Source organism: Ambystoma mexicanum, chromosome 7p (assembly GCF_040938575.1).
Source record: "Ambystoma mexicanum isolate Mex_15411 chromosome 7p, UKY_AmexF1_1, whole genome shotgun sequence".
NCBI lineage: Eukaryota > Metazoa > Chordata > Amphibia > Caudata > Ambystomatidae > Ambystoma > Ambystoma mexicanum.
Window position 1 is genome coordinate 446,964,094 of NC_090939.1, and position 16,694 is coordinate 446,980,787.

The 16,694-nt window shown below is 43.9% G+C and overlaps 1 protein-coding gene across 4 annotated transcripts in view; it reads left to right on the forward strand.

The window, feature by feature from the left end:
- Positions 1–7,842: 7,842 nt before the first annotated feature.
- The window catches only part of C7PH3orf52 (chromosome 7p C3orf52 homolog), a 383,974-nt gene continuing 375,122 nt past the window's right edge, over positions 7,843–16,694 (forward strand). For 2 of the 4 annotated variants that reach the window (XM_069636457.1, XM_069636459.1), the window contains exon 1: positions 7,843–8,170. In XM_069636457.1, the coding sequence (XP_069492558.1) occupies positions 8,069–8,170 (102 nt within the window). In that variant the 5' untranslated portion in view covers positions 7,843–8,068. The remainder of the gene's footprint in view (positions 8,171–16,694) is intronic. The other 2 variants (XM_069636458.1, XM_069636460.1) reach the window with 1 other exon arrangement.

Sequence of the window (16,694 nt, forward strand, 5' to 3'; positions counted from 1 at the left end):
AGGTTTGGCAATAGGTTTCTTAGTATAGGCCCTTTTATTTGACACAACGCCACTAGGACTGCCTTATTTTTCATTTGATGGTCCACGCTGGCTCCCATCCTAGATTTAGGTGTAGAATAGGCATTTTTCCAACCCGCACACAGAATTCATTGTTCAATAAACACCCTTGAACTGTGATCACTTGTGTCTGTCTTACTTGTTGTCACTATGAGTTCCTTACATATGGTGTCAGTAATGGGATTTGAATCAACTGAAAAAAATTGAAAACCCATGCTAATAATTGTGGTGCCACCAGAAGGGGAAAATAGGATAGTCGATCTCCTAGAATCTGACCGCGTATCCACATTGAAAGATGTGTTATCCTCTTAGTTAAATATTCCATCTGGTCAACAGGATCTATTCTTCAAGACTCAAGTCTTACTAGATACCCTTCCTATCTCTCATTATAACTTACAACCTTGGGACTGGATAATTCTAAAAGTTTGGCAGGTTTTCTCTTTCATTAGACCCAGTGCCTTGAATCCTTTTCTCTCTGGGCCCTTTCCTTTTCACTGTTTTCAGGCTTCAGCAGTAGCAGGACCATCAGGATTACAAATTAATTTATCACAATCCACTTCTTCGACCAACTCAAAATCGGAGTACTCTGAAGATTTCGAGACCTTATCTGAAGGGATTGAGAGTTGTTTCTTCTCTGATTCAGACACCCCAGGGAAAACTTTTACACCTTCAGAAGAAATGACGGATCTAACCAATATCATTGCCCAACTAGCGACCCACCAGATACAGCCTGAAAACAGGCTCCAAGAGAATTTAACCAAAAGAATTGAGTTACAGGCAAGACCGTCCCTGCCCCAAGGTGTACTTCAACCATATCTTGAAGGCAAAGATTTGGCAATGTTTTTTCTCTACACTTTGAACACCTAGCTGTCCAATTGGGTTGGGAAGAGAACCTTAAGAGATCTCATCTGGGACCCTTAGTAAAAGGGGAACTCCAAACTTCCTATCAGTTACTCAATCTTGCACAAGGAGCCTCCTTCCTATCCATCAAGGAAGGCTTATTGAAAAAAAGTAGGGTAAAACTGCAATTTCTATCAGCAGAAATAACAAGCCATTAGGTTGAACCCGGGAGAGACCCCTTTAGAAATGGGCAAACAAATTAAGAACACAGTAGCCCTATGGACTAGTAATAAAACTCTAGATGAACTGACAGTGATGATTTCCTTAGAACAATTTATCAACTCCTTAACCCCTTTTTTGCAAAAGGCTGTCCTCCAGTTGAATCGAACTAATCTAGCCATGGCCATTGAAACGGCCCAAAACCACTCAGATGCAGCTAAGCATTTTCACCTAGCCCATCGGTGGGAAAATCGAAGGGATCATACACCCACCCATCAACCTCAACCCCAAGGAATAGACAGCCCAGGGGGATCATACAAGAGCAAGGAAGGGATACAGGGAGAAAGAATAGAAATCAGGAAAATTGACTCAAAGCCGAAAGAGGAAAGTAGAAGAGAAGAAGTAAAATGAAGCAAACCACGTCCTCTGATCTGTTTTTACTGTAGAGAAATAGGACATCTAGCCTGCCACTGTCCCAAAAACATAAAGGAGGAACCTATGGAAATAGGTTGTTTGAAGGGGGAAGAATGGGAGGAAGCCGAGGAAAAGTTAGAAACCTTTAGTATCTGTTTATGTCAAAGCTCTTACCCACTAGCAAGGCCCCGGGGGCAGATGAACTCCATAGCGAATTTTATAAAACATATATGGCGGAACTGCTCCCCCCAATGCTGGCAATGCTAAATGAAGCACTAGAAAAAGGAGTATTGCCAGAATCTCTGAGGGAGGCGATCATTATTCCGCTCCTTAAACCCAGCAAGCCCAGCATGGATTGTGGGTCATACAGACCACTATCCTTGCTGAACCAAGACAGCAAGATATTAACGGCAGTGCTGGCGAACAGGTTGAGACCGGTCGTCAATAAAGTCATACATCCTGATCAGACAGGGTGTGTCCCGCACAGAAACATATCCGATAACCTCAGGAGGCTTCATCGTATCATACAACAAACGGAGGAGGACCCACAGGAAATGGCAATAATATCACTATATGCAGTGAAGGCCTTTGACTCTTTCAAATGGGAATGGCTGATGGCGGCCCTAAAAGGTTACGGGATGGGTCCAATATATTTGAAGTGGGTGCATCTGTTATGCAGCGCGCTACTGGCTCGAGTCAAGACGGGCGCGATCATCTCTGATCGATGGTAACTTGGTAGTGGCACCAGACAAGGATGCCCGTGGTCCCCGATGTTGTTCATTCTGGCATTAGAACCCTTAGCGATATACGAGGCATCATTACGGGGAAGTGGGGATTCCTACAAAGGAGGGGCTTCATTTGATTTCCATGTATGCTGATGATATGCTGTTATACCTAAAATACCCTGAAGAAAATCTAGAATACATATTGGAAGTGATGGAGAGGTATGCATAACAGTGAATCTCAAGAAGTCATGCATGTGTCCCCTGGGTAGGTATAAAGGGATACCACAAGAAGAGTTACAGTCACTTCAAATACAGTGGGCAACTGAGACCTTTAAATACCTGGGATCGACATATATCATACACCAGAGGTCAAACATAAACATAACACAGAGAAGTCAGTGGCTAACATAGAACGCAGTATGAAGTTCTGGACCAAGCTCCCCTTGACTCTGATGGGGAGAGTGGCATTAATAAAAATGGTGGTGTTACCTAGGTTGCTGCACTATTTCGGGAACATAACTCGCATAATACCCAAGCGATTCTTTATCAAGCTCCACAGCCTGTGCAGGGGATTCAGATGGCACAATACTAGAAATAGGATAGCACTGTGGAAATTACAAAACACATGTGATAGGGGAGACATCAGGTTGCCAAATTTTGAGACTTATTACTTAGCCAGTCAACTGCAGTATGTGGCCAGGTGGCTCTCAGATGACCCGACTCTGGAGCTAGACTACTAAAGGCGGAATGTGCCCCGTTCTTTTTGAAAGAATGGATTTGGTTGCCAAAGGCACAACAGAAGGGATACACGAGGATGTTGGGATTGGGAGGGAAGATATGGCAGAGAGCTTGCCAGGCTATAGAGAACGCAGCCCTGTGCTCCCCACAGATACCACTAGTGACACTGATGGGGGTGGATGAACAACTGCGGAAGATAATCCGCAGATATTGGGAACCAAATGGTATAGCAACGGTCGGGGACATGTTGCAGGAGGGGTGGGTGATGGAATTCAACACGCTTGTGCAAGACACCAGTCTGCAATGGAGACAATATATCACTTTCACTAGGTTGGTGCGGATGGTAAAAAACATGTGGGCGGACATAGTGCTGGAGGGTGAGCAAGACATGGTCATCGAAACAATCTATGATGTGGCAGACGGAGGCCACAAGGTCTCCTGAATTTATGAGCTGCTCATGTCTAGGGTTGGTAAAGAGCTGCTCCAGTTGAGACGTGACTGGGAGGAGGAAGCGGGGGAACATGAGTGATGGTTTATGGGAGAGAGCCCAAAGATAGCACTAAAAAGTGTCTAGAAACGCGAGATTGCAGCAAATCCAGTTGTATATTACCCACAGGGCGTACATGACCACACAGAGGATTGCGCGATTCAAGAATGCTGGGATACAGACATGTGGAGAAGTAAATGTGGGAATGATACACATGTTTTGGGGATTTATTTATGTATTTATTTATATATGCTTCTATAGCGCCGTAAGCCCGCAGGCATCAGGGCGCTGTGACACACAATGAGTACAGGGTAAATTAGACATCCATTTCTCTGGCTCCGGTGGGTATCAAGAGGACTATTTAAATAGGTGGGTTTTCAGGAGTTTTCGAAATTGGCGGTGATTTTCTTGGCTTCTCAGAGCTATCGGAAGGGTGCCCCGAAATAGGTAGATTTTGGCGGGAGGCGACACGTTGCTTGTACGAGAAAAGAATTAAACTGGAGGTAGTATCGTTGTGGGCGTGCATGATAGGAGGGTTTCCCAGGTCGCGCAAGTTGAAACATGTATGCAAGCTCAAGGACCTGGCTTACATACTAGCCTAGCGCAGGATTGCTATGGGCTGGAAAGCTAATAACAGACCGAGGGTGGAAGTGTGGTGGCGTGACCTTCAAAAATGAGTAGAAGCTGAGACTGTGGTGTGGGGTGAAGCAGCTAATAGGGGGGATGACTCAGGAGAGATACTGATGGCTTGGAGGCAGCTAGTGGCAACACTGTTTGAGCCGGCTCAGACCGGCGCTGAAGGAAATGACACTTCGACAGGCGGAACACAGAACACACCCTCAGCGGAGGTAATAGAGAATGATGGAATGGAGTAAGCTCAGGAGGGGCGGGGAGGGAATTGGGGTGTTTATGGAAGTTATATTATTGTTGTATTATGACAACTGTTTATGGTTTGGTTTATTTGGTTGTTTGTGGTGTAAAAATCAATAAAAAATATATATTTTTTAAAACTTTACTTAGACATTCTTTATTTTGGTATCAAAGTGCTAACGTTGTATTGCCTGTTTCTGTGCTAGTTCACATGCCCCCTGTCTTGCTACCTCAAAGAAAAGAGATATATACGTCCAGTTGTGCCTCTTTCACCTCTATCAGTGGGATCACGGGTGATTTATTTTCTTTATTGTGCATTTGTAAGACGTTTATACATCAAGAATTTGTGTTTCAAAGCACCCACAGGGCAAAGGGGAGGGAACAAGGGAACAAAACATAACAATGGAAAAAATAACAATGGTGAGCAGAGAGAGGCGGACCTACTAGGCCTTGTGAATATTTGGAACGTGCAAGTGCAGAGAGAGCGACGGGACAGGGGAGGAGGGGGTAAGTGCTAGAGATACTACAGAGGAGAAAGTGCCAGAGAGCCAATTACAGGGCAATAGGCAAGTGCTAGGCAGTGACCACTCAGTAGGAAAGTGACCACTTAGTAGCAGTGTGGGGATGAATAATCATCCCTTTACTCCTGCAGAGCAGTCGTAATTATGTCCCACCTGGGCTCCGGAATCAAGTGAGAGACCCTAGAAGGAATAAGTATTCTGGGATCGGGCACAGTCAGGACCCCAACTCAGAGTAGAATCTTGAGACTGGATTGTCAAAATTACCATTTGTGGCTTAACTCCTGTCCAGTATAGCAACAGCAACCTTTTTATACCTATACAAACGTTTTCATTTTAGTAATATTTTGGGAATGTGGCTCACAGAGAGGGAGGGTTTAAGAGGAAGGAGACTGACAACCTTAGGGAGGCGACAGGTGAAAGGAAAGGGCTGAGTGTGTGCCAATTGCCTTATTTTAGTTTCTACAAAAGTGAAACCTTCAGTCCCCACAGACCTTTGTTTCTCACACCCTCGTTTAAAAGTGTTCTAGTTTATCACTCATTTATTTCCCAACAATTATATTGTGTAAGTCATAATTTGTGTAAATGTCTACGCTTTGAAAGGCTGATTTGAAATACGGTTTAGTGCTTTAAATGGGCCGGTCCTACCCAGCCCTCAGTACCTGCGCTTCTTATTTTTGAGCATTTGAGTACCTGCACTTTTCAACGCCTGAAAGAGAGAACCGTTTCTCAACTATGTTGTGAGCCCGGTGGTGGCACTTCAAATGCTTTGTGGTACGCATCCTTGTCCCCAAAAACACGGAAAAGGGTGTTTTTTTAAAGTGTAAACAGAGAGGTCTGCCTCCTTGAAAGCCTTACAAAAGGGTTATTTTTTTGCAGGTTGGCAATAACCAGGTCTTTGAAGTACCCATAGCTGGGCTTCAAAGGCCACAGTTCATTCCCCAAGTCTGATTCTTTGATGTCTTATCTTTTATTACTGGGCTGGGCTGGTGCAGACATGTGTGAATTGGAGAGTGCTAATGGCCCCTTTCACTGACAAGTCATAGCTTGCTGCCAGGCAAATACTTTGAAAGAAACAAATAGGTCATACCCCCATCTGGCACTACATATTAACATAAAACAATTGATTAGAGATGACATGAAAAAAGCATTCCCAATTATTGACAATATTTTGTTAAACATGTAAAACATCCAAGCTCCAATTTATATCTATCCCTTTGGAGTGAATGGTGTGCAGCTGATAACATTTTGGAGGGAAAAATCAGGTGTGTCCTTACGGGATGTTAGGAATATTCAATTCATATTTTGCATTCTTCACCAAAGGAACTCATTCTCCATATTCTTCAAAGTAAACACCTGCATCACATAAGCCTGAAACAATGTAATGTATGCACACTTGCACATTGTATTCAGAAGATGCTTGGTGAAACAATTCTGTGATGTGAAGACCAGTAGGGTAACAGATGTCTTGTTGTCTTGTGCAGGTTAGAACATGTCAAGCATTAGGGTGTTGTAATTGTTTATGAACTCCTTGATTTTGGGAATAAGGGGTTGTAGAGTAAAGGACCTCAAGCAAGTCCCAATCAGAGTCTCGCGGGACTGGAGAAGCGAAACGGAAGCAGGGGACTTCCCACCGAGGCATTCTGATTGTGGCGAGCCAGGGCGAACACGGCTGCTCAGCGCTCCCTCCTCAGAGTCTGAATATCACAATAGACTCAACCCCTTATGCTTCACACAGCTGAACTTTGCCATAGACCAAATGTATTAATGCTTGTGAAGTCAACATAGCATTTACAAGACTAAATACAGAAGCTGTGTATATCAGAGAAATAATTACTTGTAACTACGTCCTCACGCCTGTGTGTAATCCTTGTGCAGGCCACTACAGGGGTGTTTCAAATGAATGTTGAAAACAAGGAAAGGGGGTGTTTTATAAAAAAAAGGGGACGAGCATGGATACAACTTTAAACTGAGAGTGCCACCACCGGGGTTGTGAGGTGAAAATTAAAGCTTTTAATTTCACTTAAATGCAATTCACAGGACTAAGCTTCAGTAGCCTTTGCTGGGGAAAGCAGTGCCCTCGACCTCCTCCTCTCTCCACCACCCGCAGTGCCCACAATATCTCCCACCCCCCCTCTGCAGAACAAAAGGAGAGACAAGCATGTGTCTGCTGTGCTCACAGCAGGCACAGAACACTGTATCGCTAAGTGGGCTTCACCTGTTACCATTGGTGTCCTTTGATGGAACAGGGATTGATTTGGAAAGCCTGGGAAATTACTTTTTTAAGATGTTTGTTTGCTATTAGCAGTGCCTACTCTAATATGTAAATGTTTAAGCAATTGGAGTTGTGATGGAATGTTTTAGACTGAAAACGTACACACAGCTCCAGTTACCTACCGAATTTCGTATTAGGCAATGAAAGCAAGCAATACTAAAACTCCCTGTCTGAAGCTTAGTTTACAGCTATGATATCCGCTAGTTAATACGCAAAAAACGATAGTCTCATTTAATATAGATATTCAAACTTTCTTCACACAATGCATAGCAAAACACTGGAAGTTTGTGTGAAAGGATCTCAGATACACCGCCTTACCAAAGTGGGTGCTCCTTGGCACATCATTTAATCTCGCTGGGCATTGCCAGCAAACCACAGAGTGTGCCTAAAAGAGACCTGCGTGCGGCCATGGTGCCAGCCGAATGTCTGGCTTCGTAGCTTGGTGAGTACCCATTTTAAGCAGGGAGTTCAGCTATACGTGTGGCTGGCAGCCTCTACGTACAGAGGCACTATCCATGCTGTCTGACTGGAAAATCTAGAAAGATGGAATTTGGCGGGTCCGTCAGCAGAGCTGCCGCGTCGTGTTCGCACTTGTTTACCCAGCCTCACTCATTTCATCGTCTGCCCGCGAGCTCTGCTGCTGAGCTGACCACTCCCTTATTGAAACTTTGACCCAGTGCACAGGGAAAACATTAGCATAGTTACTAAGGTAGTCACACGGAAGTGCCCAGCCTCCTTCTGTACAGAACAGTCGATGTGTGTCATACGCTGCTCGCGCGGAAAGGTTTCGGAAATCTCCGTATCCTCAATACAGTCGCATGTAATTCCTGTCCCCCCCTTCTCCTAATGAAAGCGACACCCACCGTGGAATCCGAAGATACAAGTGCTGCGACATTTTTCCCGCCAACGATATCTCGGCTTCGAAATGGGAACTAATAAGAGTGAAACTATTGAGCTGCAGGTGCAAAACAATGGAAACACCGAGGCCGCACCTGACGTCATCCTCCCACTGCTTCCTGGAGTTGAGGTAGGATAAGACCTCGGCTGTGAACTGTTGATGGGAACGTGGCTGCGGTACATTGTATTTGTTGTTGTTCAAAGAGTCTATTGAATGACTTTGGAAAACTCACCCTTTCTTCAACCGATTTTAAAAGTGTTGCGCAGTGAGATATGTATTAAGGCAGCCTTGTCATTCAGTGTGCTAGGAGCATAGCTATATGGCCTGTTTTAATGGTTTGTTTTTAGCTCTCTTCTGATGATGTTACTTTATGTCAATGTCCCTCCTCCCAATACTGCCAGCCTGTGATGGGACAAGTGGTCTGGGCTACAACCTTGCAGTATCTCAGCTAGTGGGGCAAACCATTGAAACACATGAAAGAATGAGTAATAAAGATTAAAAAAGAGGCGGGACCTAAGAAACAGGAAGGGGACAGCAAACAATTGAGTTGAAATAGATTTCAGTTTAGCTATAACTGATATCGGGTGGTAAAGTGGAGAGGTGTGCTTTAACTCCATAAAGAACAGTTCCGGAATGGTGAAAATGTTTGCAAAAAGTAGTGGCGCCGTTAACGGTCAAAAATAAAAGTGGCGGAACACTGCTCTCGACCGACCACTTCAGAAAATGTAATGATCACCAATTATGCGCCCATCGACTGGTAAAACCATGCCACATTTTCCTAGCCAAGAAAGACCCACATCAGCCAAAGGCTCTTGAATGCAGAAACGGTCGATAATCGTTGTATGCTTAGTTGAGGTTCTTTGGGGTGAGAGGAGGCTTGCCCTTCCAAGTGTTTTTTGAGATAAATAGGAGCTTGGTCAGGTAAAGTGTTGTGAGCCATCATGAGAAGTTTAAAGGTAATTCTAGATGTTATAGCCAATGTAATTCTCTCTGTATTGGTGTAATGTGTACACATGTTATGGAATTAGTGACTACGCGTGCAGCAATATTTTGAAGAAGCTGTAAGCAGTGAATAGAAACATTTGTGGCTCCAGCTTAAAGGGAATTAAAATAATCTAACTTTGAGCCAGCAATAGATCGGGCCAAAGTGTCACAGTGATTGACTGATAAGAACGGTCTAATCTGTCTAAGAAGCGTTAGATGAAAGTTACTGGAGCTCAAGGTGTTGTTTTTTGAGATAAATAGGAGCTTGGCCATATAAACATTTGTGAGCCTCCGTGCGAAGTTTAAAGGTAATTCTAACTCTTGTCGGTAGCCAGTGTAATGGTCTTAATACAGGTGCAATGATGATTCGGCATCTGTCACTCCCCCTGCCCAGTTTTGCTTTTCGTTAGGTTTGTAGCTTTTACCCAAGTTCTTTAAAACGCCCTCTTCTAAGTTTCAATTCCACGGACACTTCTAGCACAAGTGAAGTTTCCCAGCAATGTGATGGAGATGGCCTGCCGGCTTTGGGAGAGACCAATCCAATTTAGTTATTAAAAAAAAGGTCTCAAGGAAAATATGCCCTTAAGGCATTACATCTGTCCACTGAGATACAAAAAAATCCTCATTCTACAGACGGGTCTGTGGGCATGGTAAACCATCAGGCTGTAATGAAAAGTGTGTCTTTTGTCATGGGTTTATGTACGTCTGTTCCACTGACGGTGAATAAGTGTTGGTAGATTTTGGAGCAATGTATGAATGCCAGCCCAGGCAGAACGTTGGTGCTTGGACTGAGTGAATCTTCTGAGAGCGACAGTGGGGGGCCTAAGCTGAATGGATGAGGATGCCGGGTTGGGGGGTCTCTGTGTGTAACTGCAACATGTAAATGCTTCAGGGTTCCCACAGAGTACTATGGGACTCCATTGGAATGGGAATTGGGAATTTACTCTTCCTCCGCCTCTCATAATATCCCGGTATTACTGGGATATCCTGCGGTGGAAACGGTAAGGCGGGTCTGCCAGTAACACACTGGTTGCACCGGCGGGTTACCGGCACACTCATAATGAGGGTGAAAGTCCCTTGCCCAAATCCTATACTAGAAAAACGAGCACACATACATCTAAATGGTTCAACAACTAAAAAGGTGCTTGACTGCTGCTTCTGTTCCCAATTTTCTCCCCTGGATATAAGGTTCTTCTGGTGCCACTGTGTCTTCTGACACCTCAGGGTGTCTTTTTCACTTGTTTACCCCAATCTGGAGTATTTCTGTTCCCCCCCAGGGCTTCACACACTCTATCACTACATTGGGGTTAGTTCTCTCTTGTTTCTCTCTTTCATCCCTGTTCCAGGGTGTTTTCAGTCTCTGCCCCTCTGCCCCTTTTCTGGGGTCTCTTGATTCTCGCCCCCACCTCTTGGGGTATCATCACTCTCACTCCTTCTCTTAAGGTCTCTTAACTCTCTTCCCCTCTCTCGGGGTATTTTTACTCACATGTCCCCTCTTGGGGTACCTTCACACTCACCCCCTCTCTTGGGGTATCTTCACTCTCTTAGGTTAGCTTCACTCGAACAAAGGGGATGAGTCTCTTACATGACTCATTCGCACTGGGCTCACCCCTTCTTACCTTTTACTTTCCAGGAGTAGTTAGGCTGCCCACAGTCCTGTCTTCACTGGGGAACTTTAGGTTGCAGAGCCTCTTGCACAGGCTAGCACAAGCTGGTTTTCTTCCAGTTCCTCTGGGCTCAGCTAGGCACCCTCAGATTTCCCTCTTCAGCATAGCAGGATAGCGACCAGGCACAAGGCACCCTTCCTTCCACTGCATCAGACTGCTTCTCCACTTCAGCACAGCAGGGCATCTACCAAGCACAAGGCAGCCTTCACTCCCTGCCTCAAGGTTTCTTCCCCACTGCTTTACCTTAACCAGCGAGACAAGGAACCAGTCCCCAGCTGAGACAACTTGCTACTGAACTGGCTCTCCTTTCACGCAATCTTATCTCCCCCTATCTGGCTACTGATTGGCTGAACTCCGTGGCTTCACCATTGGTGGAAGTGGTGCTTACATTATAGCCTCTGATGGTAGGTCATCCCCTATTGGTCAGTTTGAATATCACTTGAGTCCATTAAGAGTGGCAATTAACTCTCCTGTATAAGAGCTCTGCGCCAGTTTATCTGGTTTGCTCTTCCTGGGTGGATGGTAGGTGTGGTTCTCTGTGTTCCTCTTGATTTTTTCTCCATGCCTTTGTGGTGTTTTAGATGTTAGTTCATTCATTTAGATTAAGTTTACCTACGGTCCTTAAGGTCCTCTACATGGGAGGTACCAGTAACACCGCTGTGCAATGTCAGCTGTGATGCTATTCAGTTTTGAGGGAAGCTGATGCCTTTTCTTTGCAGCTGATGAGAGATTGTCCTCTCTCCATGTTAGCAGCGCATCTCGCTACATGTTGCCGGCTTGACCATCCGCTCCTCTCCCTTCGCCACCACAGGGATTCAGAGATATGTTATTTGTGGGAGTCGAGAAGAAAACCTCGATTCACCACATTTGCCTCACCTTACATGAGTGAAGCACAGGTAGCTGGCTCTGTAACACTTCTTGCACTATGTCAGGTGTATTATCAACCATCCTTTTGTAACATCAGTGTTGACGAATGTAGAGGAACCTATGACAAACATTCTACACGAGTACAGGAACAAACTCCTTCCCAGCCCCATATTACTACCAAACCAGCAGTGTTCTCCATTGCGGGGGTGAAACAGGCACAATATGAAGGGTACAACACCTTTGCTTCTTTAAGGTATTAGGGGCGAAGGGTGGGCTATATTCTTCAAGAGGGTTTCAGCCAGCAAGAAAGCACCCAAAACAACAAAAGTACTATGACTAGTACCAACAGAAAACAAACAAATGTCCAATCAAGGTTCTATAAAAACAAGAAGCTTTAATAAAACAATAAATTACACACACACTATTAAAAACACTAACAACCAACCACTATAAAGGAATAGACAGAATATACAGACTTTTGGATGAAAAGAGGCATCCTGGCTATGACCACAGCAGTCTGCCGGCAATTGTCCTCTGTAGCAATGTTGTTCAAATTCAAGGATATAGGTAAAGAGAGTGGTGTTAAATATCACTAGGGCTCTTAAAACCAAACAGTACCACTAGTACCACAAAACACTTTCAGTTTTAAACATTGTCGAGCCAGGCGATTAGGCACTTAATTTTCTGTTGGAATCATTGTCAAGGCGGTTCGAGTCAGATCCTGCTCAGTGCGTAGAGTTGGTGTTAAGACATTTTGAGTCAAAGGCTTCCCAATGGATCGTGTCAGAGTCGGGACGATTTTTAGTCAAATGCTTACCGAAGGCTCGAGTCGGGGTCCAGCTGGTTTGAAAATGGATTGAAGCAGTTTGAAAGACATAAAAGGTTAAAGGCAGCTGCATTCGTCTTTCGGTGGCTCAAAAATTACTCAAAAGTGGTTGAGTTGTTTCAAAAACAGTTCAGAGCAGGAAACAAAGCCCAATTCTGTATCTTTGATCCTAGGATGCTTTCCAGGGTCTGTGAGGATAAGGTAAGTCCTTCTTCTGCTCTTCTCAGCCAGGAAGGTTGCCAGAGAACACTTGAAGGGATGTCACTTTCAGTAGGCAGAGCACTGGGTATCAGTGTCTAGCAGCATGCAAACCTTGTCCAAAAACAGGTCCCACCAAATCTTCCCCAAGAGTGGCTGTCAGAAAGGTCTTGTTCCTTCCTTGGAAAGCTTTATCTATTGGTCTATTTCAAGCCTTCTGTACATGGCCAATCTCAGCTGCTGTAACAAAATGTTGGCCTCCTGATGTCTGCTCTCAGAGTGCCTTGTCTCCAGGAAGTTGTGTGGATTATGGGACGTTAGTGTGGCTTAAATATTTTCAAGATAGTGGAACCCTTCCTCTAGAAGCAGAATCTCTACTAAAATGCCCTATATGTCCCCCCTTCCATGCCTGCCTTGCACTAAAAAAGAGTTACACTCTCCTGCTTGTACTGGCAGTTGAAGCACTGGTCCCCTCACCGCTTGGTGGGGTGGTATATCATGTGCTCCTGGTAAGGTTTCAGGCCTTAAGGATATATACGGGAGTAGGCACTGCTTAAATGGTCGCTACCTCATCATAACATTTAATTTCATTTAGAAGCACTGCAATAAATCACAATAACATCGTTTGGGTAAATGCATACACAAAGGAAAAGACCAAAGAGCACTTCCTTCGTACTATGTGCTCACATGTGGTGTATAGTAACCACTAAAACTTCATCAATATTAACTTTAAGTATATAACAAAAACAAAGTCCAAAACACGTGTGCTCTGATGTTTTAATATAAAGTTCTCTTAAAAATGTGATACAAAGAAGCAGACATGGCCGTGGCCAAAGCATTTCAGACTTCGTGTCCATCGTAAGGGTAAGTAAGGACTATGAGAAACAATCAAAAACACAAGTAATAACCACCCCAAACAGAAATGTAGATAAAATAAACAATAAAAACAGCAACAATGACACAAAATAAGAGAACCTCTTATGCACATACCTAACTGCCTCAAAATGGATGGCAAATAACATCTACAGAGTGAAAAATGTATGATCGTGAAATAGGTAAAAGAGGGAAACTTGCAAGTCAATAAACAATCAATGAAATACCATTCACAGCATTGTTTTATGAACATATGTATGCCTTAGAGCCTTTGAACTGCTACCTGTGCCACTTGTAAGAGACCAAATGAGGCTGAACTAAATACTAACTGTGAAAATAAAACTGTACAATGATATAAAGTAAGTGTGTGTCAACCTGTGCTAAAAGTAAATCAAGATTTTGAAAAACTCACCCAAAGAACAAGGCACACAAAGAGAAAGCTTTCAGTCACATCAATATAAAGTGCATTCCCTAGATGGACAGAATATCTCTAAGTGTTTAAATGCATAATCATACTGTGCACATTGTGCGTAATGATGCCATTGTGTAACAGCGTCACAACATCATGCGTGTATGCATTTCAATAAAGACGTGCAGTGAAAATCCATACCACAGCATATGTACACATATTGTATGAAACAAATCGCAGCAAATGCAAAACATTTTTGACAAAAATGTAACAATAGAAAAACATCATAGAATATACAATGAAAAAGCTGCATAATGAAATAGCAACATATGTCTCTCCTTAAGATTGCATTACAATGTATACTATAATAACAGTATACACAAACTGTGTTAATACCTGAAATAATTATTGTACTCTATGAGAAGAATCATCATACAGATTTCAAGCTTTCCCAGCAGAGAACAAACTAAGCTTCTAGTGATGAACCCAGCAGTTTTTGTTATATTGTTCTATTTTATTTTATTTGAATTTTTGTTTAGCTCTGGCCCTACTCAGGGGTTCTCGGAGCACCTTACATGGTTCAAAGTATGAAAAGGTGGGTGTTGTTGAAAAGATGTTACAACATTTTTTCAGGAAAGGATAGGAAGATTAGGATAGACAAATGATCGCAGTGGAAGAGGCCAGGGTTACGCGTGGGTATACAGGTAGGTTTTGAGGATATTTCTGAAAGTGGTGATAGAGAAAGCAAGGAAGCAGTATGTATGTGAAGAGGTGGGGTGTCCCGTGCCATGGGTGGCCAGTGGGTAAATGCTTATTTTTGTGTGCATGTACTTTGCGCAGTGGAATGTGTGAAGAAGGTGTTGGCTGGCTTTGGCTGGTGTTTGTGTGGGTGATGGATTTGAGTTTCTCATGAAGGTAAAATGGAGTTTTGAGGTGGATGGCTTTCAATACAATGCATAGTCCTTTGAAGGCTATTCTCTGTGGTATGGGGAGCCAGTGGAGCTCGGCAAGAACGAGGGTGATGTGTGAGTGTGTGGGTAGGGGGCGGATGAGTCTGGCTGCTGTGTTTTGTATGGCTCGTAGGGAGGCAAGGGTGTTGTTGGGGAGTCCTGTGAGGAGAGCATTTACATAATCCGGCTTAGAACGAACCAGTGCTTGGACTGTGGTGCGGAAGTCATCAAGGGGAAGGATATGACTGATTTTGCATGTAGGTGAAGCTCAGCCCCAGACAGTGATGCACACAACTCTGACAGTGATGTGAGTCGCTAGAAACCAATTTTTCATTAAAATGACATCAGTTGGGTTTTTGCCAATTATAACCATATCTGCTCAGAGACCACTTTATATAACCAGATATAGCATTATGTTGATGCTTTACCAACGAGGCCATGGAATTTAAAGATATGTAATGTTTGGTCATTGGACCCACTGTTAAATGCGGCCCCCGGCTGGTGCGAATTTAAGTTCATGCAGTCTGTTTATCAGGAAGGTACATGTTCCTCTGTGCACTATGCATCTTCAGCATGGAGCTTTCAAGAAAGTGAGGCTTGATTAGTAGAACTCACTTTCTGAGACAGATTACAAGCATCTTATTGTGTAACAAAAATAAAAAAATCTTGTATACCTGAGCAGATGACATTCTGTCACAGAACGCACTTGAAACAAGTAAGAAGTGAAGTGCAGGGGAGTAGAAAATATATACCACACATATCCCTGCAAAAGTGACACCTATTCTTTCACAATCTGTCCAACTAAAGGTGAGCTGTGGGGAAGGACAGAAATAGCAGCAGAGTGAAAAAACGCAGTATTAATAGGCCTCATCAATGTGTAGCATTAGGCAACTGAACAAGACAGTTGCTTCTTTGAGCACGTATCGTTCATATACAGCTACTGGCATTGCTGCATAAAGCAGCTTCGAGTCATAGTCGAAGACAATTCTCTTTGTGACAGATCAAGATCTTAGCAGCTGTTTCAGCAGGAGCAAGGCACAATCCAGGGGCCTGCTCTTTCAAGGAGACATGCTAGGTTGGCATTTTTGAAGGTAAGCAACAGTTGTGCACTGCCCTTGCTTCACAGCACTGGGCCTTCCTGTGATACTCCAGTATAAAGGTACTGCCAAAAGAAAGTAGGGTCTGTTCTTCATTGTCTTACCTGGGCTGAGGACCTGCATGGTGATCCTCGACTGCTAGAGGCAGGAAGCTCAGCACCTCTCGGTGCCTCACAAAGAATGATGAAATCTCCATCTTTGTCCACCATCCAACGGCTGCCGTGCTTGCCATAAAAGCTCTGCTGCTGTATAGAAGGCTCCCTGCACAAAGGGAGGTGGAATGTTTGCTTTAGGTAATGCATCTTCAGGCAAAAGTACCAAATGCACCATCTCCCCACTAGTTTCGTCTTCTTCCAAGCTGTGCATAAGGATGCAAGGTGTGTTGCCACATAGCCCGGATAATTGGTGTCCCTAGGCATCAACAATGGGGCAGTCAAGCGCTGGACATTGTGCGGGTCCACAAGGCAGGGAACTCAGCCATACGAAGATGTTTTGATTTTTAAGGTACTATCTTTCTTGTTTCTTAGACTTTTTAAGTGAAGATGGGCCCATGCTTAAGGTCAGAAGAATTGCACCCATACACTGTCCATGGATGGAACAAGTTTCCCCTGAGTACTGGAATGGTACAGTGCCAACCTTGGCCACACCTGCTCAGAAACTATGCACAACCCCATTGTTGCTGAATGTTTTATTTATATTACAGTGATTGTAGTTAGCTTCATTAGTTCAGGGGTAGGTGTACAGGGTTTAAGTTATGTGGCATTAAGGCACATGTGGTGATG